The sequence below is a fragment of the Dipteris shenzhenensis genome, chromosome 25, assembly GCF_047967505.1.
Source record: "Dipteris shenzhenensis isolate YYH24624 ecotype China chromosome 25, Dip_SZ_1.0, whole genome shotgun sequence".
Taxonomy (NCBI): domain Eukaryota; kingdom Viridiplantae; phylum Streptophyta; class Polypodiopsida; order Gleicheniales; family Dipteridaceae; genus Dipteris; species Dipteris shenzhenensis.
In genome coordinates, this window is record NC_141620.1 from 51,928,144 (window position 1) to 51,953,991 (window position 25,848).

The window sequence follows — 25,848 nt, forward strand, 5'->3', positions numbered from 1 at the left end:
GTATACCTCCTCCTTGAGATCTCCATTCAAAAAGGCGGATTTTACATCCATCTAAAACACGGGCCAACTTCCCTGGGCTGCTAAAGCCAAAACACTACGAATTGTGGTTAGTCGAGCTGTGGGAGCAAAAGTATCATGATAATCAAAACCATGTACCTGTGCGAATCCTTTTGCCACAAGCCAAGCCTTGTACTTATCCAACGTGTCGTTGGACTTGTACTTGGTCTTGTATACCCACTTGGTGCGATTACCTTGCGTTCTGGTGGACGATCCACAAGGTCCGAAGTGTTGTTCTTCATTATGGAGCCATACTTCGACTGCATAGCCTCCATCCACCTATCATCACCCTGTGCCTCTTCAAGACACTTGGGTTCATCAGCACGGATCACTTCTATCATCAAAGCATAGTTGATCAAGTGTTCCTGCACCCTTCTTTGCTCCTCTAATATCTTGGACCGGCGGTGTTCGGATGGTTCCTCCTCAATGGCTAGAGGTTCTCTGCTGTCCAAAAGCTGCTTTACCCACTTTAGGAATGGCTGTTGCCGTTGTGGTTCTACAGGCTCTTCTTTCTCTTCTTTATCTTGAATCCTCCCAAGCACTGTTGGGGGAGTTCGGTCTGCTATTAGTGGTGGTACTGGATGGATATCCTGGTCCTGGTTGTCTGGGAAGGAAGCATCCTCCTCCAATTGATGCGGTTGTTCTGAGAAGACCACATCGTGACTTACTATTACCTTCTTGGTAACAGGGTTATAGAGACGGTAACCCTTCGCCTCTTCACTGTAGCCCAAGAAAATACACTTCCGGCTCTTCGGTTCCCATATGGTCCTGTTAGCATCAGGGACATGCACAAAACAGTCACATCCAAAAACTCTAAAATGTGTAGCTGAAGGTTTTTACCAGAAAAGGCTTGCAGTGGAGTCATCCCATTCATAGCCTTCATGTAGCTACGATTCAGAATGTAAACTGCCGTGTTACATGCTTCAGCCCAGAAAGTCTTTGGCAAATCTTTCCCTTTCATCATACTCCTGTCCATTTCACAGATGACGTGCATCTTGCGTTCTGCTACTCCATTTTGCTGTGATGTATGTGGCGGGGGTTTCTGCCTCTTGATCCCGTGACTTTTGCAGTAACTTTCGAATTCAGTTGATGTGAACTCTCCACCTCTGTCTGATCTCAATTTCTTCACCTTCCTTCCATTATATGCCATTCCTTGAACTTACTAAAAGCCTCGTCTTTAGTCTTCAGGAAGTATATCCATATCCTTCTATTGTAGTCGTCGATCAGCGTCATGAAGTAGTAGGAACCACCCAAAGCTTCCGTCTCCCTTTTTCCACAGAGGTTCGTGTAAACGAGCTCTAGAGGAGCCTTTGCCCTGCTGGCCTCTTCAGGAAAGGGCTGCTGATGATGCTTGCCCATCATGCAAGCTTCACATACATCGGGCAGATCTGTAATTTTTGGTAGGTCTGCAATCATTTCACTTTTATGCATCTCCTTTAAGGAACTAAGGTTTAGATGACCAAACCTCTCATGCCACAGCTTAGTGTTCTTCACATTGGCTCAAGCATTGAAAGCTGAGAGTTCGTAGATGTTGTTGCGCCGTTACCTTTACCAACGACCTTCCCTTGAAGATCCAAAATCTGTGCGCCATTCTTATCGAAGTGAACTTTGAGGTCCCGATCCGTGATCGCAGAAACGGACAACAAGTTCCTCTTGATATCTGGCACATAAAGAACATCGGACAACTATTTCACAACTCCATCTGACTTGAGAGCAATTGTACCTTTTCCTTTTGTTGGACATTTTGCATCATTGCCGCCTGCTACCAAGATGTCATTCCCTACCGTAGTCATCTGATCACGCAGATTCCAAGATGTCATTCCCTACCGTAGTGATGGTGATGCCAATCGTAGTCATCTGATCACGCAGATTCTTCACCCTGGTGATGAACTTCTCTGCCGCTTCACACTTAAACAATTTCTCGTTCGTGAGTTGAGTCTCCAGATTCTGAATTCGCGTCTGATTTGTGGTCTCGTACTGATTTTTCAAGACCGTCCATGCCTCCTCCGCTGTGGTGACATGTTGAATTAATGCCATGACGGAATCACTTACACTGCAGACAATAGAACACAGTGCATCTACATTTCTTCTTGTCCACGCGAGAATCTCATCTGCAGTTGGTATTATCTGTTGTCCTGCATTGGCCGGATCCGGTCTCCGGCTTGACGTCCACCCCAGTAGTAGTATCCCAAAGCTCGTATGCACTTAGGATGGTCTTCATCTTGAACTTCCATAGTGGATAGTTAGAGCCATCCAACTTTCCACTTTCGCCGAACGGTGGGATTCGCAGTCTTGCGGGCTGGGCCATCTCTTACAATCTGCTCGCAAACAGAAACACACTACCAAATCTTCTTGCTAGAGTCCAAGCTCTAATACCATGTAAGAAAACAATACAATGTCTATGCTCAATAGATAACATGATCTCGTACGCAAGAGAGAAAACAGATAGTATGGAGAATCAAAAAATTTAATTACTGTAAAACTGATACAATAGATGGCACTGCCTCCCAGCCGTGCGCTCCTATGAGAGAAGCTTCAATGGCGTGCTGGAAATAGTAGAGAACAGAGGCTGGATGCTAAGGAATCAAGGTTGTTATAGCCTGTGATGAAATGGGCTTCACGGGCTTGCTCTTATATAGCCACCAGTCGTAGTCGGTTACACCCAATTGGGTGACCGACCAAGTCCGCCCAAAACGGCCAACTGGGGGTCGGTCCCAAAATAGACCACTGACCACACGATAGAACCGGTGCACAAAATAGAGCAACTAACCTACGGTCTCCGTTCCCATCCAGGATCATCTGAGGATTCAAACGGGCCCCGCAACCCAAGAGTGGGCTACCCCAGGAAATGCTCCGTCTACCCTCTGTGCGGTTAGTCATGGGATGCCTTCCCACACTTGCATGTAGCCTAGTTGGCGGTGTGCCAACTCTATCTGAAGTCATCCAGCCATCAGGCCACACATGGCCCCCATCTGGTGTCCAAACCAAGACCTACCGGATAATCGAGCTACTCAAATGCTTTCTCCTCATATGGGGGGCTTACAAGTAGAGTTAGCTAGTTCCCGCATAGTTACACGAGAGTGGAGCATTGATATTTAACACCAATGACTCCAAATATATGATAGAATCCATTTTGGCTACTAGAGAATAGGTTTCTTGAGAGTCTTATCCTTTGTCTACTAGAGAATAGCTTTCTTCGTAGTCTTATCTAAATTATTGTGCAAATACTTTTGCAACAAGTCTTGTATTGTGTCCTTTAATGCTAGCATTCGGATTGTACTTATCCTTGTGAACCCATTTCTTTACAGTTGCCTTCTTTTCTTACAGGATACATGGTTAGAGAATCCTCTAGATTGAGCTACATGAGGCAACCCCAATGGCTTGAGATCATCCCCTCTCCTCTCTAGAGGATCATGTTTGGGAGACAATGGCCAGCATTACTGGAACATCTGGGTTGCCTATTGTAGTCTGGTGATGGGCGACCACTTTGTTCCACCCACGACCACTTTAGTTGCCATTTGGTAGAATATCATCACACTGCATGCCACATGGGAGCGTAGGACAACAAGATCTAGAGCTATTGAAAGGCAAAAGCATTTTTGCAAGGCTTGACCTATAGGCATATTGTATAGTTTTACTCTATGAGGGATTTGTTGGTTGTATACTCCTCCTCCCTGATTGTTAGAACCTATTTCAAAGATTCCCGAGGTAGTGAGCTGGATTCCCTAAATTAGTGGGTCTCCCTTTCAACCAATTTCTTTGCAATTTTGATCAACCTCATGTCAAAAGTGTTTTGCAAGAATAGTCAACAACAACTTTGTGATGGATGTTCAAAGAGTTCTGCCAACCATGGTGAAGTTTTTATGATATGCCTATGGAAGAATGCAATGGTACACTGAAGATTGTATTAAAGCTTGATGAAAGTGAGGTGTTCAAAGGTTAAAAATTAGAAAGAGTTAGTTTGACAATGATGAATAGAATACTGGACCCTTGAGGTTGAGCTTGATGATGCAAGACAGTTCATTGAGCAATCAAAACAGCAGATTTGGTGGTACGATGGAAATTTGAATTTTAATGCAATAATGTAAAAAGATTTAGAATATTTTGAAATAACATGTGATTTGTTTTTGTAGGTGTCGAATGAGTCACATTCAATTTTGAAGTTGCCTCCGCGCAACTTATGTCGGACTCTTCATTATTGTATGCCTTCAATGGAGTACCTCGAGAGATTGGCCGATGAATGAAGAGGTCATAAATATGGGATGAAGGGATGGTGCATGATGGTGGTGATTGCGGTGCCACGTCATGGGGGGCGCCACGTCAAGCAGGGCTGCCATGTCAGCGTCTCTCTCACACCTCACCCTCACCCTCACCCTCCGAAACAAAAAAACTAACACCCTCCATTGCTTTGCTCCTGGCGTCTTCCACAGCGATGTTTTAGCCCTAGTTCAGCCATCTTTCTTCTTCATCCTTTCAGAATCACCTTTTCCTCTCGCTTCTATGAACGCCTCCGACCTCCTTTCCTGACCACCCCAGCGATGGGAGACGCGATTTTTGCCTAGTCTCAGCATAGCATGGAGCACTCCTGGAGCCCAGCTCCTGGCAGCTTTCCGTCGAGTCTCTCTCGCTGGAACGCTCGCAGTGTCGTGGAATGCGCGCTCGGTGTCAGAGAATTGAGTCCGCTCGGGCCAGATTGGAGTCGCGTGCCCTCCACTTCCAGTCTTTACCGGCGTCATAATTCCTTTTGCGGAGTTTCGGCTTTGTATTGCAACTCGAATCGTGGGAAACATGGCGATTACGGAAGAGCTGTCGTGCTTTCTTCTACGAGAAGTGGACGTGTCGAGAGACCGCCATGGCAGCAGCTCATGATATACAGGTGCCTTAGGGAGGATCGGGAACGGCGTTGGAATATTGGTATTTTGTGTATGAAAGGAGGCGTTCGCCCGGGTAGCGCTATTCATCTGCAGTCGTTAAAATGCCAATCTTTGGATGGAGGAGGACGGTGCCATGAAAGAGGTGAACTCAGAACAGGAGTGGGTCGAGCCATAGTGCATGCAGTACTGCTTGCTGTGGCATTTGCCAGCCTATTTTCCAGACGGTTAGCATATGCTGGCGATCCCGGAATTATGCGCTTTCCTTCAGTGCTCCAGCAATGCAAGGACGCGTTTGCCTTGTTTTGGCCTAAAACTATTCAAGTTCTGGGAGTTTTCAGGGACCAAGGATTGTTGTTATCGTTACTATTGGGATTATCTGCATTCTTTTCAATGGCAGAAACTTCCATTACTACTCTTTGGCCATGGAAGGTTTGTGCCTGCAAGTTGCTCTCTGTTCGTTGCATTATTCGTTATGAGCTAATGCAAATATATATTTTGTTAGACCGCCTATTGATTTAATGATTACATGCTTGCTTTTGTTGTCATCAATATGCTTATTGTCTTTTTCCTCCACTCATTGGACGCCATATATCGTGCTTCAGTAAGTCTTTTTTTTTGTGTGGGGGTTGAATCGTATATAATAGGTGCAGCTCAACAATATTTTTCAACATATGTAACTCGTTATTCAGAAAAAGACTCTTGAATTTGAAGCCAAACGATCCATTGAACTCGCTTTACTCTAAGCTCTATGTTCACAAGAAATAGACTCACGAATTTGCCATACAATCCATTGAACTCCCTTTACTCTAAGCTCTGAATAAATGCACAGATGGCTTCCTTCCATCTTCTCAAGCCCTTTCCCTTTCAAAGGGAAATTGAATGTGGCAGTTTTCATGAAGATCATCATGTTGGTTGTGTCCAATTCACTCTATGGTAGTCTCCACTCTGTGTTTCAGGGCTTCCTCCGCCATGTCAGCGCCATCTTCAGCTCCTTTCAGTCACGTGTGCATCACCGTACTGGGCCGTACAACGCTGCCGCTTGTCTCGGTCTGGTTGACGCTGTTGTCCTCCATAGTGGCTCCTCACTGCCCATGTGGCAGCCCCCTCCCTCTTTCTTTTATGGATAGCTCTAGGTCTCCCTCCACCACACTCTCCTCATTTGAGGGCTTGCAGATGGGGAGGTGACCTTTCCAACACCCCCTTTCATTGACACATCTCGGCCCAATGCCAACACGTCGATGACGTTGCCCCAACAGCTCCCGTGATGGAACCCTTGAACAATTCGGTGTCGAGTCCGGTTCCTGGCTTTTCAACCTGTGGCTCCTGCTCCTCCAGGTCCGCCGGTCTTGCACAAACAAACCGTCCCGGTACACAGGTCTATCCAAGGTAGCACCAAATGGCACCACAACCTTTAGTCTCATTCTCGCCTTCGAACTCGAGCAATCTAGATGCCAACATCATCCAGCTGTCTTTCTCATAATGAGTGAACAACCTGGAGTCTTCCAGGCACCATACTCTCAGGGTTTGTTTCAGCCCGTCCTTCCTCTGGCAAGGTCCACAACAAAAGAACCGTCTCAAGAAAAGAAATCTCAAGAATATCTTTGGATAACCTGGCCCATGAACTCTCACTAAGTCCTTAAGCAAGTACTCTTATGGCTTCAGTACACCTTGTCCATAAACACTTTCCAGCAATTTGCGTCCGAGATTTGAAGAAACACCCACACTTCCCCTTCTGCCTTTGAAGAAGGCATATTCCTTCCAATCTCACATTGCTTGAGACATACGAAGAGCAGATTCTCTCCATAGCATGCGATAAAGGCTCAAATTAATGACATCAAATACATACCAGAATGTCGCATTGCCTGTATGCTTGCTCTGAAAGCAAACCATGCACCTCATGGAGGCACATACCAATTACCTGTGTAATCGTGTAATGCCTCCTTTTGAATAACAGCATCTATCTGAACTTGAAACCCTAGAGCATTCCATGGAATCCACCCTCGTGTCAGTATGAACAGCCATGCACCTGGAAGAGTCCGAGCACTCCTTGCTGTCCTTCACCTTCACAAAGGTCTCAGACTCCCCGTTGGCCCACATCTCAATGTCAGACATCTTCACTGTGCCTTCTAGGTCGGCATATCTAACCTCAGTAACACATGGAGATGTCACCAAGAACAGTTCTTTGATTACCACATTAGCTTTAGCTTTTGTATCAACATCTGAATCTGAGTCAAACTCCTCCTCCTCCTTTTTGCAATCCTTTGCAAAATGGCTTGGCTCTTCGCAATAGAAGCACTTCTTCTTCTGCTTTCTCTTCTTGGAAGTGTCCTCTTCATCTCCAGAATCATCCGTCTTGGGCTTGCCACCACTAGGCTTGCCCTGTCCTTTGCCGGCTTTGTATATCGGAGAGAAGTTGCATGCAGGGGAGATCAGTATGATCTATGTCTCCACACATGACAATGTTGTAGATATCTGCACCAAAGCAGTTCCACGTGATCAGTATGATCTATGTCTCCACACATGACAATGTTGTAGATATCTGCACCAAATCAGTTCCACGTGAGAAGTTTGAGGCATTTCGCAATGCCCTGAACATATCTCCTTTTGGTGATTGATCTTTTCATTGTACATCATTACATTGGCACTACAGGGGGGTGTTGGAATAATCGCCAGTCAATACGTGAGTTAGGGGTACTTTTCCCTCTTTAGAGGTTTTCCCCCCTAACCACAGCTAGGATCCCTAACTACGGTTAGTGGATAGGTTTAGGTTTTGTCACTTAGACAAAACCTTCACCTCTTGTATGATTTCTTTTCTCTCTTCTATTCAGTACGTTTGGTTGCTCTCTTGCAGACAATCAACCTGAGGCCAGGCCTATAAATGGCCCCAGCCCCCATAAGTTGCTGCACTGTCCCAACCTGTCTGCAGGTCCTTCTGCTCTAGACAAGTGGTGTATTTCCTGCAATCCTGCATCACATGTCCTCCTCCCTGCGCAGACATTTGCTGCCACCCGTCCTGACTGCAGCACCTTGCAGTCGCTGCCAGGACCTGCTTGTGTGACACAACCTGACCCAAAAGTGCCACCTGGGTGCCGCATGGCAGTTTTGATGCTTCTGCCTATTTGCTGCATGCTTGTAGCTTTCCCTGACATGCAGAACACCTCCAAATAGCTCTTTCTTGCTGCACAGGTTTGCAGCTCAGTGGATGTTTCCTTCCCCTTGATCTGACCATGTGGCATCCAAATTTGATGCACACCCCGGAGAGTCTCATGCCCCCCAATCCTATGTTGGTACCATGTCCCGTGTGCTCTCCTCATGTGCGGGGTTACAGGTGGGACAATGGACTTTAATTTCCAACAGTGCAGGCTCATCTCCTAGAGTTGCAGTGGGCTGTGGAGGGGTGCTCCGTGGACACTCCTTGCTGCTGCTCTTCCTGGTGAAGACCTTTAGATGAGTGCTCCAAAAACCTTAGTGCCCAAGGGGTAGGGGCCCTTTTATAGGGCTGGAAGCCCTCCAAAGACACTGTGTAAATCTTCAGACTGGCACGACTTAATGCTGTAGACACAAGCTTGCCCAAACAGTGTGCCTTGCTGCCACATGGCAGCATGCCATTGTTGAACCTGTTGCCTATTTTGGGCCTGTCCCAACCTATCCTACAGCTCTAGTTTGCTCTAGTTTGCAGCACTGTTTGCACTTCTAAGTTGACACTGATAGTCCATGTTGACTTGTAACATGCGGGGACTAGCTGTGCGGAAAATAGATGAACATACAAGGAGAACTCAAGCACGAGAGACACAAGAGTCTTCCTAACTATAGTACACTGCTGGCATAAATGCCCTGACTACTGTTGTACATGGGTGCCAAATCGGCATACAAAATTGAGCTGTACCACTCCCCTAACTGCGACATGAAGGAGATGGAGCTATGTGGCTGAAACAGGACACCAAACCTCGACCATAGGATGGCTGAAAGGTGTTGCCGGAGGCTGGGAGCTGAGTGCTGGTTGGCTGGGCTGGTTGGGCTGATTGCTCAGCCCTAGGGGCGGACATAGAGGGGGTTGAGGCTGCCTATAAAAGGCGCCTCCCCCAGTCCACTTATTATGCTTGTTGTTGCCCTTTGGAGGCCTCAAAATCTGCCATATATGCTATGTAGGGAGCTGCGATGGCTGACAAGGCAGCCAGTTGTGTCACTGCAACCTGGGCTTGACCGTGGTGCATGTGACACTGTCTCTTCTGCTCCAGGCTGGTGCTGACATAATATCTGTCTTCTGATAGTCTTTCATGCCATCCATGCTGCCCTGCATGATGCCCATGTGGCAGCCGTGCAAATGCCTTCAGATCTAGTCCAACTCTCTGCTCACGTGGCATATTCTATGTGCTGTTGGTACACTCCCCCCATGCTCTCCTCATTTGGGGGCTCACAGGTAGGGAGGTGACCTAGATAAACCCAACACTTCTCACCAACCCACCGTGGGAGAATACGAACATGTCGATGCAAATGCTCGAGAAGCACTTTGGAACAAGTTGAAGACGTCCTCATTCATTGGTCTTTCAACTGGCAGCTCCTGATCACGAATCTACCCGTGTTTTTTAGCAATCCTGGACATTATCCTGCTGTCCCCTCAGAATCTAAGGGCAACTTGGATCCTGCCAAGCATCACGCTCTCGAGACTTGTTTCAATCCATCTTCTCCTGCCCTCTATCTGGACTCTTCTCAGCCCTAGATCTGCTCCATTCCATGCTGCAGACAGTCGCATATGATCAGCAAACATCTCGCCTCTGATCTGTGCTGATCTGGTCCTTTAGAGAGCCTCCGACATGCCAAGTACCTCTCTTTAGCACTGCCTTCAGGCAGCGCTCTAGGTACACTTTTGTTAAAAAAGTGTCCCACACACTTTGCCACGTGGCCCCCTTCTATTTTGGTTCTTTCTCTTTCCCACACACACTCACTCACACACACTTTCTTTTTTTAAGAACTCTCTCTCTCTCTCTCTCTCTCACACACACACACACACACACACACGGAGTTTGCAAATAATTCGAACTTTCCTATACACGGTTTCCATCACATGTGTTGCAAATTAATCATTTAGTCATCTTGACAATTGTTTTCCTTTGACAGAACCAACTTGAAGGCAGTGCTCACGAGTACTTGTACTCACTTGTTTGACTACTACCCACATGGCAGCCACAATGCTGCCCATGTGGCAATCTCTCAAACCCTAGGTACACCCCCCCGATGCACTCCTCGTTTGGGGGCTGGTGGGGAGATGACAAACCCTAATCCAACAGTACACCAAGAGCTGCATATCTTACTTCAGTAAGTGTTGTTACCAAGAAATGTTCCTCAGTTATTACGACATTGGCTGTTGGTTTTGACTCCTTTGACTCTTGATTGGACTTCTTTCTCTTCTGATCAACCTTCTTCTTTTGGCAATGCTTCACAAAATGTCTTGGCTGGTGGAAGGGGAAGCACTTCTTCTTCTTCTTGCTTCCATTGAATGAAGTGTCCTCATCATCATCAGTTTTGTCATTCCTTTTGTTATTGTTTCTGGGCTTGCCTTTGCCAGGCTTGCCTTTCTCGCACCTTTGCTCTTGTCTTGTGTAAGAAAGGGCTTCTCTTTGGATCCATCGTACTTTTTCTCCCGGGCGTTTCTTGTAGAAGAAGAGGCACTAGCTCCTCAAAAGTGACATTGCCGACCTTGTCCTCCAACCATGGTTGTAACAGATCCTTTATAGCTTTGGGGAGCATGCCAAGCAAAAACCTAGCAATCGCCACCAAATCCAATCTGTTGACCAATTGTTGACAATTGATCCCTAACCACCTTCATCTCGTATCTTTTCGCATGGTCCAGGCTGAAAACGCCTTGTCCGCCCGTTGTATGTGAGGGAAGACCGAGTCCATAGTCATGCCAACAATCATGGGAAGGGCCTGTATCTCGCAGTACCCAATCCCTGATTGCTACTGGATCCTCTGGTGTCACCAGTTCCCTAGCTGTAAGGCAATGTTGAACTCTGCACTGCTTGATTTGTGGCCTCCCTGCTGCTCCACCTGCAGCCTAATCTGAGGCGCAAAACCGAATATTGGAGTGCCCTATCCAGGGACGCTTTTTATTGTTGGGTTTATCTAGGTCACCTCCCCACCTGTAAGCCCAAAATGAGGAGAGCATGGGGGAGGTGTACCAACAGCACATAGGATTTGCCACGTGGGCAGAGAGTTGGACTGCCTCGGGGGAAGATCTGAAGGCATTTGCAGGGCTGCCACATGGGCAGCATGCTAGCTGCCATGTGGGCAGCATGGACAGCCTGAAAGACTGTCAGAAGACTGTGATTATGTCAGCACCATCCTGGAGCAGAAGAGACAGTGCTAGGACAGTCAACGTAGACTGTCAGGGTCAAGTTAGAAGTCTGCAACATGTGCTGCAGGCGTGCACAGCAGACAGGAGCACTCTGGAGCTGCAGGACAGGTCGGGGCAGGCTGGAAATAGGCAACAGAGAGGGGCAGCAATGTCGTGCTGCCACGTGGCAGCAAGGTGCACTGTTTGGGCAAGTTTTTGTCTGCAACGTAAAGTCAGGCCTGTCTGTAGATTTACAGACTGGGTCGTGTGTTTTTGGAGGGCTTCCAGCCCTACCCCTAGCCCTGGGGCCAAACCATTCTACCAAGCCACTAGTGCTGGCTGTCTACCAGGGCAGCAGGGAGGCTGAGGATCATACAGCAGCTGTGCATACAGTCTGCTGCCGATCACCTACAGGTTGAAGAGCAGTATCCTACACTTACGGTTTACAGGTTCTCAGGTTGGCTGCAGTTCCAGAGCAGCAAACACATCTGAGGTTTGTGAAGCACACCTCTACAAGTCTTCATCGGGAAGAGCATCAGCAAGGAGTATCCACGGAGCACCACTATGCAGCCCACTGAAGCTCTAGGAGAGAATGCAGGCTGGGAGTGTTTTGAAGGTGCCATGAGGAGGTAAGAAAACAGTTTTGGAGCACCCTCCTGCTGGATGATGGTACACTGTGCACATATTTTGTATATGGTTTTGGTCCATCTTTTGGAGAATATATGTTATTGTTTCTGCTTTGGCTGTCCACCGGAGCAGCAAGGAGGTCTGTTGGAGGGGCATCTACTCAGCCCACTAAAGCTCCATAGGAGCTCGCAGGCTAACAGAGTTTTGGAGGTGCCAAGAGAGATAGGAGAACAGTATTGTGGTGCCAGGGGTCTACATATACGCAGCACCATATCTGCTAGATGGTGGCACACTGCACACACCTTTGTATGAGGTTTTGTCCATCTATTAAAGCAATCTATTTTGCTGTTCTACTGAGTAGAGCATGGTTTGATAACTGTGTGTGCATCTATCTCTATCTACATTTACTTGAGTGCACAAAAGGAAAAGGTGTGAGATCTGAATTTAGCACTATGTTTTTCGTGGGCTACTTTCACACACAATCGTCCGCTCTATGGAGTGTTGGCTACAGCAACCAACCTGTCTCTGTGTTTTCTAACATGACTCCTATGGTCAGCCATGGTCAAGGCAGAGTCTTGTGCCTCCTCTCCTATTAGGCCTTCTCTTGATTTATGCAATAGTAGAGGCTGCCAACACAGATGGAGAACAGCTACGGCACACAAGGCGGCAGCTGGTACTGGCTGGCTGCCATGTGGCTCCCAGGTAAGTCACAACAGGCAGCAGCTGGCTGGCTGGCTGCCATGCAAGTCACAACAGCTGGAGCATCAGCATGGAGCTTAATGGGCTGCCACATAGGCTCCACATGAACACCACAATGTTTGCCAAAAATGTGAATGATGTTGACTGGAGCATGATGTGTTCCATGACCACCTCGGTTCTGAGGGTGAAAGCTGTGAGCATGATGCATAGCAAGGTTGAGAGCTCTCTGATATAATCTAATCGATGCATGAGATATAAAACATGTTTGGCCACTGCTGTGTGGAATGCCTGTCAGGAAATAACTCACATAAATTTAAGAATATGTGTGTATAATAAGAAAGAAAAGCATGATAGTATTCCATGGAAATGGTACCTGTAACAAAACTTTTTTATTACAGAAAGCACAAGAATAAATTATCTTCACTACTTGTTTACTACAACATGTGTGTTGCTTCACTACTTGTTTACTAGAACAGATTATCTTCACTACTTGTTTACTAGAACATGTGTGTTGCTTTCAATAGACGACTTCTATAAAAAATGTAAAATTTCATGTGAATGGCTTTAGTGACTAGATGTATAGGGCATCTAGGCAAAGTAATTCTTTGGCTGCAAGGTCTATTTTTTTGGTCCCTGGTGAATCAAGGTGTGGCATTGCAGGTATGCTTCTTATCCCGTGTAGCTTGCCTTGGAGGTCTTGGCATATTTAATGTATTCCTACCTTAAAGAGGAACTCTCATTATCAAATGGAACCCCGAGTTGCCAAATTATTTAAGATTAGCATGCGGTTCTGGCTGGTAAAATACTTCACAATTGTGCTTTACATCTTGCTTAATGGAAAATATTTGCTGTATAGTGCTCTTTATGAAGGCAACTTGCCATCATATAAACTCAGATCCTGTGATGGTGTATGTTAACAGCTTGAAATCATGTGCATCCTTCAAACTCTGGATAAGTCTAACACAGTCAAATTATACTAGAAATGCAAAGTATAAACAAGTTTGTTCTTTTAAGTTGTGAGATCTGGCCAATTTATATTGTAAATATGCACTTTATGATGATAATGGTTTTAATACACTACTTGCCATGGATTATTCATATCTGAGCCACTGTCTTTGTTGGGGCGTGATTGTTTTCCAGGTTCGTGAGCTAGCAGAGAAGGAGACAGAAGGAGGTGTTTTTCAAATGCTAAGAAAGGATGTTACGCGGTTTCTTACAACAATTCTTATTGGAACAACGTACTGCATGCTATTTGTTTCTTTTCATCTTGTCATCTCATGTTTAATTTTAATATGGCTGCTGAAATGGGAGTGGTTTCTATGGGAGATGAACAACTCAGTTTGATTTTCACAGGGTTGCCAACATAGCAGCAACTGCTCTAGTGACAGATGCTGCAACTGCACTGTTTGGTGAAGCAGGAATAAGTGCAGCTACTGGAGTAATGACTGTAAGTGCTTAAAAGTGCTCACTCAGTGACTCAGTCTGGTGTTTTGATGAAATGATTCTACTGTTATAACTTCATACATAGATTATGGTTGCAAAAACCTTTCTCTGCTACAGTTCCCATCTTTAGTGCCATGCTTTATGAAATTTGTTGGCTTGGCTGGTCTTGATCCTCTAAAAATGACCTTTTGTGCTATGTTTCTTTCTTCTAGGTTGTGATTCTGCTGCTGACAGAGATTACTCCAAAGAGTATCGCTGTTCATAATGCAACTGAGGTAGCACGTGTAGTGGTAAGCTAGTAACTTAGTCTGGATATTGCATCTGGTTTACTTTTCACAGATTTGGGTCATTAGGAAGTTTTGGATACATATATAGCATAAAATAAGTTTGTGACAGCCATTGTGTGCGACCTATTGCTCTAAGTTTGTACGCTGCCCGTAATCCAATATGTTGGAGCCCTAAAACCCTCATGCGGAAGATGCCACGAGGATGCACATGTGGCCACCTTGGCTCAACCGGGTGATTCTGAGCCTCGTGGCAGGAATCCTGCGTGTAATACTTCTTGAATCAGAGGTGGGATTTTTTTGGGGTTCAGGCCATGCGGCCTACATATACAAAGACATACGCCCGGATGCAGGGGGTGGTGGTTGATCACGTTTACAGGGTTGATCAGGCTTGGGTTCAGCTACAGAGAGTCCTTGATGTTCTCACACATGCTGAGTATATTCATGCAAAGCTTATGCTCTCGTGTAGAGGTGGTGTTTGCTTGTAATCTTTCTATGGGTCACGACTGCTTGCTAATAAATTAAGTTCAGCATTTTTTGGTTTTTTTTTCTTTGGTTATATAGTAATTGCATCGAGTAATCATTAGTAAAATCAAGCTTGGCAACTGAGCATGTTGTCCCTCCATACCTTTGCTCATTTTTCCCTGTAGCACGAACGAAAGGAGAGGTTGATGGACATTCTTCTCCCATGTGTGCACACAAGTGATGTCCCATGAGTGAGTAGTCAAGCATGCAACGTTGCAACATGAGAGTGCATGCTGAGAAATTAAATGCCAATGTTTGGCTATCACTTGAGGTACACCGCGATGATGTGAGTGAGGTGTGCCTGTTGGCAGGATTCATGTCGTACTTCCAAAGATTTGCACCAGTTGCAGCCATGACGCACATGTTCTCACCAATTATGCATAAGGCTGACATCGGCTTTGGATGGAGTAGTGCCAGATTGAGCATAGGCAAATGTCCGATGAGAGAGCTAAAAGGTTCCAAAGATATATAGGTCGGCGCATGGAGCTCTTGGAGCTTGGCCAAGTAGACTTGGAGGACCAAGAGTAAGAGAGATAAGAAGCTATCCAGGAACTTGGTGTAGAAGGCTCCGAGACCAACTGAATAGAAGTGACAATGGCAGTGATCCAAGTGTACTACGAGGCACATGCAGGCCTGATACGACTGTGATTGGGGTGCAATTCAGGCTACCTAGTAGACACCATGAGTGAACCAATACTTAGCTCAAGTCCAAGAAAGCACTAGGAGCCTCCACAATAAAAATTGAGAGAGCCCTCAAGAGAGCTTTGGGTAGGTGGTGTTGTGTGACAGGCAGTGAAGACGAGACTATCACAATACTCCACCCAAGAGGCTAGAATACGAAACAGCTTGAGTCACGAGCCAGGACACACAAATAGAAGACCATAAGCTCGGATAATTGAGTCAGTCTTGAACAAGTAGAGGAATGTGTCCCCGCCGAGAATCAAGGTGCCAAGATTTTCGGGGACACAAGGATGAGGCTCTGTACCGTGTAATGCTGAGGAGGATTGTCCTGTACACTCTAAGCAAGATAGCTTAGAGATGGTTCAACATATTCTCGATAGGCTATTTTGAGGGCTGTGAGCAAATGAAGGATGCATGGATGCGACGGTTTCGTCAGGAGAATCAATGAAGAAGATGTCCGAGTGTTGGAGAATAGGAGGGAATGAATCACTCAAAACTCCACCCAAGATCTCTCCAACTCTTACACACACTCAACTCAGATAGATGATCACAGATGCAACAAACACTCACTCAGAAATAACTTGGACGGAGAGAGAGAGAGAGTATATTCATCCACCGGATGGTGGGCAGAAAAAACAGCTCAGAGGGAGCAATACAAAATACAGCAAAGTGCTGGAGAATACTGAAGGACTCTCTCTCTCACAAACTGCTCCAGAACTGAGTGCACAGCACAGCCTTGGAAGGAGGCTTTCAGTCTTGCAGGAGTGGGCCTTTTATAGGCACTGCCCAGGCCCCTTGAGTTGACCGACCAGCAGGGTCGGTACCCTGTCTGGCGGCCGACCAGGTGGGCACTAGAAAACCGACCAGGGTTGGCCCTGGTCGGTGGCTCTGGTTGGGCCGACTTGGCCTGCCACAGGCCCCTATTTAAGGGAGCCCTGTGCAGCCAGTCTGCGCAGCTGCAGAAGCCTCCAAGTGAGGCCTAAGGCCCCTTATATTCCTGCTGTTGCAGGCAGCAACCAGCCCGTGTGCTGGTTGCCTATGATGCCGGCCTGAGTCTCTCTCTTTCCCCAGCCCTCCTACCTCTCACTGCCCCTTGTCCCCTCAAATCGGGGGCTCACAGGTGGGCACAGTGAGTTTCTAACACCCCACCTCAATGTGAGAATTGTGGGCCAATCCCCATTCGTTTGATGAGGTGCTCCATCTGTTCTCGAGGAAGTGCCTTCGTGAAGAGGTTGGACAAGTTGTCGGTGGTCGGGCAGTACATAAGCTCGATCACGTCGTCGATGATGAGTTCTCGAACAAAGTGGTAATGAACTTCGATGTGCTTGGTCCGCGCATGGTACACTGGATTCTTGGCAATGGCTATGCAACTCTGATTGTCGCACATCAGTAGTGTTGCGTCCTCCTGACATACATCCATGTCCTCCAGAATTCACCTCAACCACAGTGTCTCACAAGTTGTTGTACACGCGGCTCTGTACTCTGCCTCTGTAGATGAAAGGGCCACTGTGGGTTGCTTCTTACTCAGCCAAGAGATGGCAGCAGATGCAAGTAAAAAACAATACCCTGTTGTCAGCATCACCCGCCCAATCACTGTCACAGAACCCGCCTAGTTTGATGCCTTTGGTGTAGGTGATCCCATAGGTGCAAGTACCCTTTAGATACCTCAACACCCGTAAACCTGCATCCCAATGACTCTTCTTGGGAGAAGCAGAGAACTGGCATAATAGCCCAAGTGCATAGCAAATATCAGGTCGAGTATTGATAAGGTAAAGCAAACTTCCTACCAATCGTCGGTACACGGGAGTATTGACCGGCTGAGATGTGTCGTGAACACTTACCTTGAGCCCGACCTCCATGGGAGTTACTGCTGTCCCCTGCAATCCTCCATTTGAAATCTCTTCAAAAGTTCTCTGCAATATTTCTCCTGTGAAATGAAGATCGTGTCTTTGGCGTGCTTTACTTCTATCCCAAGGAAGTAGTGTAATAACCCAAGGTTAGTCATCTCAAACTCAGACATGAGTAGCTCCTTGACCTGTGAAATCTTCTTGACATGGTCACCTATCAAGATAAGATCATCAACATAGAGGATAAGTACGAGTTGCAACCCCTTCTCAATGAACAAGTAAAGGTTTGCCTTAGGAGGACTCCGACTTAGCCCTATCTTTTGAAAGAATACATCAATCCTTTGGTACCAAGATCTGGGGGCCTGTTTTAGCCCGTATAATGCCTTTTTCAACCTGCAGACCTTTAATGGGGACCTTCGATCTTGAAAGCCCAGTGGCTGCTCCACGTATACCTCCTCCTCCAGGGTTTCATTAACGAATGCAGACTTCACGTCCATTTGAAAAGTGGGCCACTGGAATTGGGCAGCAAGGGCAATTACTGTCCGGATAGTAACCATGCGAGCTGTGGGAGCAAAAGTTTCTTCAAAATCCATGCCTTCAGTTTGAGCAAAACCTTTGACCACTAACCTTGCTTTTTACTTATCCAAGCTGCCGTCTGATTTGTATTTAAGTTTGTATACCCACTTACCGATGACTTTCCGTTGCGGGGACCGGGCCACTAAGTCCCAGGTATTGTTCTTCAGTATAGCATCCATCTCTGCCTGCATGGCAGCTTGCCATTCTGGATTGTCCTTCGCCTCCTCAAAGGTCCTTGGCTCGTCAAGCTGAGCCACCAATGCAAAATTCACGGATGGGGTCTTTTGAAGACGTTGGGACCGACGCAATCCGAAACTGTGACTCTCAGGTAATTCGGTGACCCAAGAGTCTTCCAATGTCCGTAAGTACCATTGGGGCAACCTCTTCTGCTTCTCAGTGGGAGGAGGAACTGGAATTGCTTCTGGAACATCCTGCTCTTCCTTAGTACCTTGTGGAACATCAGCTTCTGATTTCGCCACCTCTTGGATGGTCAACCTGGGGCGGGGTGGGTGGGTTCGGGGGTTGAACAATCTCCTCCTCCTCAATCTGAGGCTCCTCCTGGAGTTCAAGTTCCTTTTCCTCAAAGACAACATCCCGACTGATAAGGATCTGCTTCTTTACTGGGTCGAAGAGTCGATAGGCCTTGGATTCTTCACTATACCCAACAAAGATACATTTTTTGCTCCGGGAATCAAGCTTGGTCGTGTCTTCCTTGTGCACATGCACCCATGCGTTAGAACCAAAAATGCGAAGATGAGTGATAGAGGGCTTCTTACCATAAAATGCCTCATATGGAGTCTTGTCCTTGGTAGCCTTCGTCTTGGTCCTGTTGAGAATGTGTACGGCTGTATTGATAGCTTCCCTCCAATAGGCTTTAGAAACGTTCCTCCCTCGGAGCATAGCAAGCCCTGTCTCTGTGGTGGTTCTATGCTTCCTCTCGGCTACCCCGTTTTGCTGAGAAGTATGTACTGTGGTGAGTTGTCGCTTGATCCCATGCTTGCGACAAAATGTGTTGAATTCATTTGAGGTGAATTCTTCCCCCCTGTCTGTGCGGAACGTCTTGACATCCTCCATTGTCTCCTTTTCAACTCTGGCCTTTCAGTCCTTGAACTTCTCGAAAGCCTGTGACTTTTTAGCCAAACAATATACTACAAAAAGAAGGGTTTTTGTCACTACTGCAAAAAGCCAGGTCATCACATAGCAGAATGCAGGAAAAGGATTGCAAAAGAAAAGAAAAACAGCTCAGGAATGGCTGTTTCAGATTCAGCCCCTTGTGCATCTGACAGTGGGGATGCTTCAGCCAACTTTGTTGGTCAAGATTATGCCTTTTTATCTTGCATTTCAGATTCTAGGTTGGCTGTTCCAGATGCTCGGGATAGTACAGCCTCTTGCAGTGATGATACATATGCATTTCTGACTTGCAGCTTTGACTCTTCTACAGATGCATCTGCTTTCAGTGTTAATGAAACACTAAACACATGGTATTTTGACAGCGGTGCATCCAAGCACATCACTTCTAGGAAGTGTCTTTTTAATTCCTTGCATCCACCTCCTGTTGGTAAGAAAGTCACTTGTGCCAACAACTCCTCATATTCAGTACGTGGCACAGGAGAGGTTGAGCTCACTGCAATTGATGGCTCAATTTTCAGACTTTCAGATGTCTTATATGTGCCTGGCATAACCAAAAATCTTCTTTCAGTGTCCACTCTTAACAGAGGGGGATTTCAGGTCATCTTTGAGGATGACAAATGTGCTGTCCGAGACAGGGAAGCTAACTATGCCTTAAGGTTATCTGGTACTTTGCTGCGTGGCCTTTTTCAGCTTGATATTTTTGAGAAAAGAGCAGCCCATGCTCTGGCAGTTTCTACTCCTACAGCTGCCATGCAAAATGCAGAATTATGGCATGCCAGATATGGCCACATGCATTACAACAGCTTAATGACACTTCAGAAAATTTCAATGGTTGATGCATTGCCACCTCTTGAGATACCTCCTCCACATGCCTGTGAAGGGTGCATTTTAGGTAAAATGCATAGATTTCCCTTCAAGAAGGATGGTTCAGTTAAAACTGTTCGCAAATTGCAGCTTATACACAGTGATGTCTGTGGTCCCATGAGGACTCCGTCATTGGGTGGTCATCTCTACTTTTTCACATTTATTGATGACTACTCCAATTTTACTTGGGTTTATGGGCTGAAAAAGAAATCTGAAGTGTTCACAGTGTTTAAACACTTTTCAGCCATGGTTGAAAATGAAACCGGACTCAAGATACAGACATTACGCACGGATAGAGGTGGGGAATACCTATCTGCAGAATTTGATGCTTTTCTCAAGCAAAAGGGTATTGTGCATCAGCTCACTGTCAGGCTGACCCCTCAGCAAAATGGCAAAGCTGAGAGGAAAAATAGAACCCTCATGGAAATGGACAGATGTATGCTGAAAAGCAAACACATGCCTCATAAATTTTGGCTAGAGGGTTTGATGTGTGCCAATTACATTTTGAACAGGGCTCCCACTAAGGCTTTAAAAACAAAAACTCCTTTTGAGGTTTGGAATGACAGGAAGCCTTCAGTGGATCACTTCCGAGTCTTTGGATGCCTTGCCTATGCACATGTGCCAGTTGAATTTAGACACAAATTGTCAGATAAAGTCATCAAATGCATATTTGTTGGATACAGTGCAGAAAGCAAGGGGTATCGTCCCTACAATCCTGCTACACGCAAAATCATTGTAAGTAGAGATGTGATATTTTCTGAAAATTCAGCTCACACTCGGGCTGAATTTCAAATGCCTTCATCTTCAGAGGATGTCTTTCAAGGGTTGCTACCCATTGCTTTGGGTTCCCCTGCTGATTTTTCTGATCCAAATCAGAATTTACAGCCACCTTCAAATGCTTCAGTTCCGCCACAGGATGTCTTGCCTCCTCCACAAGCAGTGGAACAGGTGGTGTAGCAAGAAATTGCAGACATACATGCAGCAAAAACAGTCCCAAATTGGCTGTTACAGACTCTCAGGGAAAGTAAACTTGATGCTCCGTTACCTGGCAGGACTCGCAGTGCAGCAAGGCACATGGAAGGTGCTAATTCAGTGGAATCAGCATATGCAGGTACTCTTCTTGATGAAGAGGAGCCTGCCACATTTGAAGAAGCAAAAGGCAATGTGCATTGGATGAATGCCATGCAAGATGAGTTGCAGTCCATTGCAAATGTTGTGGACTTGCCACAGGGTAAACATGCTATTGGCACACGATGGGTATTTAAAGTCAAACGGAAGCCAGATGGCTCCATTGACAGATATAAGGCCAGGCTGGTTGCTAAGGGCTATGCTCAGAAAAAGGGCATAGATTATGAGGAGACATTTGCTCCTACATCCCGGATGACCACCATCCGATCAGTAATTGCAATGGCTGCACATTTTGAGTGGAATGTTCATCAGTTGGACATAAAAACAGCCTTCTTAAATGGGGACTTGCTGGAAGAGATGTATGTCAAACCACCTCCGGGCTTTGAAATTACAGCAAATGCACTTCAAGTATGCAAACTCAATAAAGCTATATATGGGCTGAAACAGGCCCCTCGTGCATGGTATGCTAAGATACATGCCTTTTTGACCAGCAAGGGGCTGCACAATAGTCCTACTGAGAGCACCCTCTACATCAAGATGGATGGGGGGGAAATATTAGTCATCCTTCTTTATGTCGATGACTTACTGCTCACAGGGTCCAATGAAGAAAAAATTGCAGATTTCAAAGCTGATTTGCAGACCAACTTTGACATGTCAGATTTGGGGCTGCTTCACTTTTATTTGGGGATCCAGTTCTCTCATGAGAGACGTGGCACTGTTATGTCTCAGTCTAAGTATGTTCAGAAACTCTTGGACAGATTTAACATGCAAGAGTGTAAGCCCATAGCCACTCCTATGGAGTCGGGGCTGAAACTCACAATGCATGATGCAGGAGAATCAGTTGATGCCACACTTTACAGTCAAGCTGTTGGATGCCTCATATATCTCTGCAACACTAGACCTGATATTCAGTTTGCAGTATCTCAGGTGAGCAGGTACATGCACAGCCCCAAAACTATGCATTGGCAGGCAGTTAAGCGCATCTTCCGTTATTTGCAGGGCACCAAGTCTTTTGGCTTACTATTTCCCAGGGGGGGTGACTTGCAGATGCATGCCTACAGTGATTCAGATTGGGCTGGTGATTATGACACTAGGCAGTCCACTAGTGGCAATTGTTTCTTTTTGGGTAAATCTTGCATTTCATGGCTGAGCAAGAAGCAATCTACAGTGGCTACCTCATCATGTGAAGCTGAGTACAGGGCAGCTTTCACAGCAACAGTTGAATGTGTCTGGCTAAGACGTTTATTTGCTGATCTTCATCTGTCTTTGGAGGGTCCTTCTCCAATTCTCACTGATAGTCAGAGTGCCATTGCAGTGGCAAAGAATCCAGTGTTTCATGCTCGCACGAAGCACATTGAGGTTCACTCTCATTACGTCAGAGAGAAGTTGCATGCAGGAGAGATCAGTATGATCTTTGTGTCCACACATGACAACGTTGCAGATATTTTCACCAAAGCACTACCACGTGAAAAGTTTGAGGCATTTCGCAGTGCCTTGAACTTATATCCGTTTGGTGATTGATCAGCCTTGTACATGACATTGGCACTGCAGGGGGGTGTTAGAATTATAGATATAATTCATCAGTGACCAATGTAATATAATAAGCTTGTTAGGGGCACTTTTCCCTCTTTAAGAGGTTTTTCCCCCTAACCGCAGTTAGTTCACTAACTATGGTTAGTGACTACTAAGGTTTTGTCACTAGGACAAAACCTTATCTTTTCTCACTTTTGAGTAGTACTCTCTTGCTCTATTCTATTGCAACTACGTCTTCAGCTTCCAAGCTTCCTGCTCTCTAAATCTCTCTTGCTCTCACTCACTTCCTATTCCTTCAATCCTCTGGTATGGTCCCCTCATGCTGCTCCCTAATCTGTCGTAGCAAGGTCTCCCTGTGGCGGCGCATCTCAAGTAGATAGAGCCCAATGTAGAATTGGTCATGGAAGTGGATCAATCGCGATAGCGGGCCGAACCCACTTCCGTCCTGATAAAGATAGTGGTATCGCCCCTAGATCTGGTAGTAGGTTGGGCAGGCGCAGAGAAAATGCTCCTCTGTCTCAATCTCTCCTAGTGTGCATAACATGTAGATCCGGTGCTCTGTGGGTATATGTGCTGCTCTCCCTGTCTCAATCCTCAGTTGATGAGATGAGACTCACATCTGCCCAATGGCGATCTTCGGTGTGTGTGAGACTCCCCTATCCTCGAGGTACTGGGGTCTGACGATGAAGCCCTTCTCCGAGACTCTCAAGAAATGGTCGCGGTAGAACTGGGTCTTGGTGGGGAGCTCCTAATCTCCCCCCCAAGCCCAAGATGTATGTAGCTGGAGGAGGCCTAATTGTATGATACGGTTAATCTCATCTCGTGGAATAGACTCAGGGGGTGCATCCATACTGTACAGAAAGGGAGGGAGCCTGTCCATTTGAATCCCATGTCTCGCAAACCATGTGTCCGCCCCGCTCTCAGCTAGTCGTTTGGATGACTCCAAAGCTAGCCTCGGTAGTCTCCACTGGGATAAGTTCCAGACTCTGTGAATGAAAGTCACTGTTGGAAGATAGCATCAGTCTGTAGTGGTGTCATGGTGAACTCTCCCTGTACTATCTCATGCGGGATTGAGGGCTTGCTCCGAATCACTCTAGATCCCATAGTTACCTATAGCTGCTCAAATTTCCTCCACTCTGCTATGTGTCCCATGATTTGAAGGTCAACCTGGGTAAAACCAAGGTTATGATCTTCCATACCTCCAAAGCACTTGCACACAAAAAGCAGTTCACTTTTGACGGGGCATCAGTTGAGATCGTTTCATCGTACACATACGTGGGGGTTCTGTTCTCTGGACCTATCTTCACGATGAGACCAGCGATGCAGGCCCGCCTGAGTCCCTGCCCCGACTGGAGATTTCACACTTTCAAGACCCGTGGACCAAGGTTCTCTTCTTTTACTCCTTGGTCCGACCTGCAGGCGTGTATGGTAGCACTTGTTGGGGACCAGACTCTCCGACATAGAGTGGACTCAAGTGGAGAGATTACACTTCTCCTACTATCACAGATGATACACAGTAAGCCATTTGTCCCTAATCAGATCATTCGGGCTGAGTTTGAGGCATCCCCGCTGCATTTAGATGCATCATTCTTGACTATCACTTACCTCTACCGCGTGAGCGCTTATGGCTCATGTACCACAGGGTGACGCAGGCTACCTTGGGTGACACTGGCATCTTCTATGGCATTAGCAACTCAAGGTGACCAGAGATGTTGGTACGCTTGCACATGGGTAGTCTAAGAGATGGGGTTTTCATATAGATAGGCTACCACCCTTCCAGTACAGCATTGACACTCCATTTGTCCCATTCCAAAGCAATGAATTCAACCCAATCATCCGGGAGGACCTCCTACAGATACACACATTTAGGACCTGACTAGCACATGCAGAGCTTCTTATGAAGCTCAGTTTCTATTGAGACCACTGCTTGCACATTTCAGCAGAGGGTTTCATCATCCCACCACACAGAGTTCTTCCAGGAAGAGGAGGTTTCTCTCCGAGCCACAGATAGCAAAAGAGGTAGAGAACCTGAGACCGAGACGCAGCACACCCGAGAGAGGACAGACGCACGGATCACTCTCACTGACATCTCTATTTTCAGACCTGGAGTGTTGCCAACCAAGGTTACCGTTGCGCTCGTCAGGCGTTGGGTAGCGGCCAAGAGGGCACGACAGATTACTCACCTAGATAGCAGACAACGATCCATTATGCGCTTCCGTCCTACACTACCTAGTCCGTCATTGGGTGTATCTTGACGTTCTGTATACCTATTGTATTGTATTGGATCAGACTGTGTCTCCACATGACGATGATGACGCCAGGATGGCTGGATATGCTTATGGCCGACATGTATGATGACATCATTGACTATGTCTACATAGTTTTCTAGCATGGGTTAGGATGCTCGCTTAGTAGCTCCACCCTTTTGCTCATTGTATCAGGTTTTCTTTCAGTCTCATAAACCCATTGGTCTTTAGCAGACTTTGATAAACTTTCTTTCTTTCTTTCTTTCTTTCTTTCTTTCTCTGTCTCTCACTCAGCGACATTTCTGGGGGAGTGATATTTCAGCGACAGAGTGGAAGAGATTTGATAGGCCCTTACATCGACCCCCATAGCATCCTCCACATCGGTTTCCACATCATCACCATCACCAGTGACATCGCTCTTGTCACCTCACTCAGCCGTGGGGGGAGCAGCACCATTGTCCTTGAACTTGGTAACGCCGACATCAAAGGTGATAGCATCAATAGGGACTCCCCCATATTCCTCCTTCCTATGACCACCACCTCTCAGCCAGCCACCCTTCCCTTCATCAGCCAGTCTCACCACACCGACACTTCAGAGGCCCCATCACCCTCCTGTGTCACCTACTGCTCAACTCACCTATCCCACACTCCAGCCACCCACTATTCAGCCCCACCCCACCACATTTGTACTAGCTCCTTTTGAGTTCCAGCTACCATGGGGGCCCGGCTTTCCAAGAGCCACCCCACCCGATGCCTGGGAGAATCTCTTGGTGGAGTTACATAGTGTTCGAGCATGAGAGGTTGAGCTGACCCACTTCACTAAGGAGCAGGCCCGCTTCGCCCAGGAGTTGGCTCGCATCATGCACAAGCAAGGGGGGCTCAGACATAATATCATGCAGCTTAGAGAGGAGGTGACCACCCTCAGGGCGGCACCCCAACGACTATAGAGGCTCAGATAGCCACGATGTAGTCAGCCATCGAGGAGACATCTAGGTGAGT

General features: G+C 46.6%; 1 protein-coding gene across 1 annotated transcript in view; it reads left to right on the top strand.

The window, feature by feature from the left end:
• The first annotated feature begins 4,442 nt into the window (after window positions 1-4,442).
• Window positions 4,443-25,848, top strand: part of LOC147886038 (DUF21 domain-containing protein At1g55930, chloroplastic-like) — a 99,822-nt gene continuing 78,416 nt past the window's right edge. Inside the window, exons 1-4 of the mRNA XM_087396308.1 lie at window positions 4,443-5,360; window positions 13,732-13,829; window positions 13,945-14,038; window positions 14,247-14,324. Of these exons, the coding sequence (XP_087252434.1) occupies window positions 4,632-5,360; window positions 13,732-13,829; window positions 13,945-14,038; window positions 14,247-14,324 (999 nt within the window). The 5' untranslated portion in view covers window positions 4,443-4,631. The remainder of the gene's footprint in view (window positions 5,361-13,731; window positions 13,830-13,944; window positions 14,039-14,246; window positions 14,325-25,848) is intronic.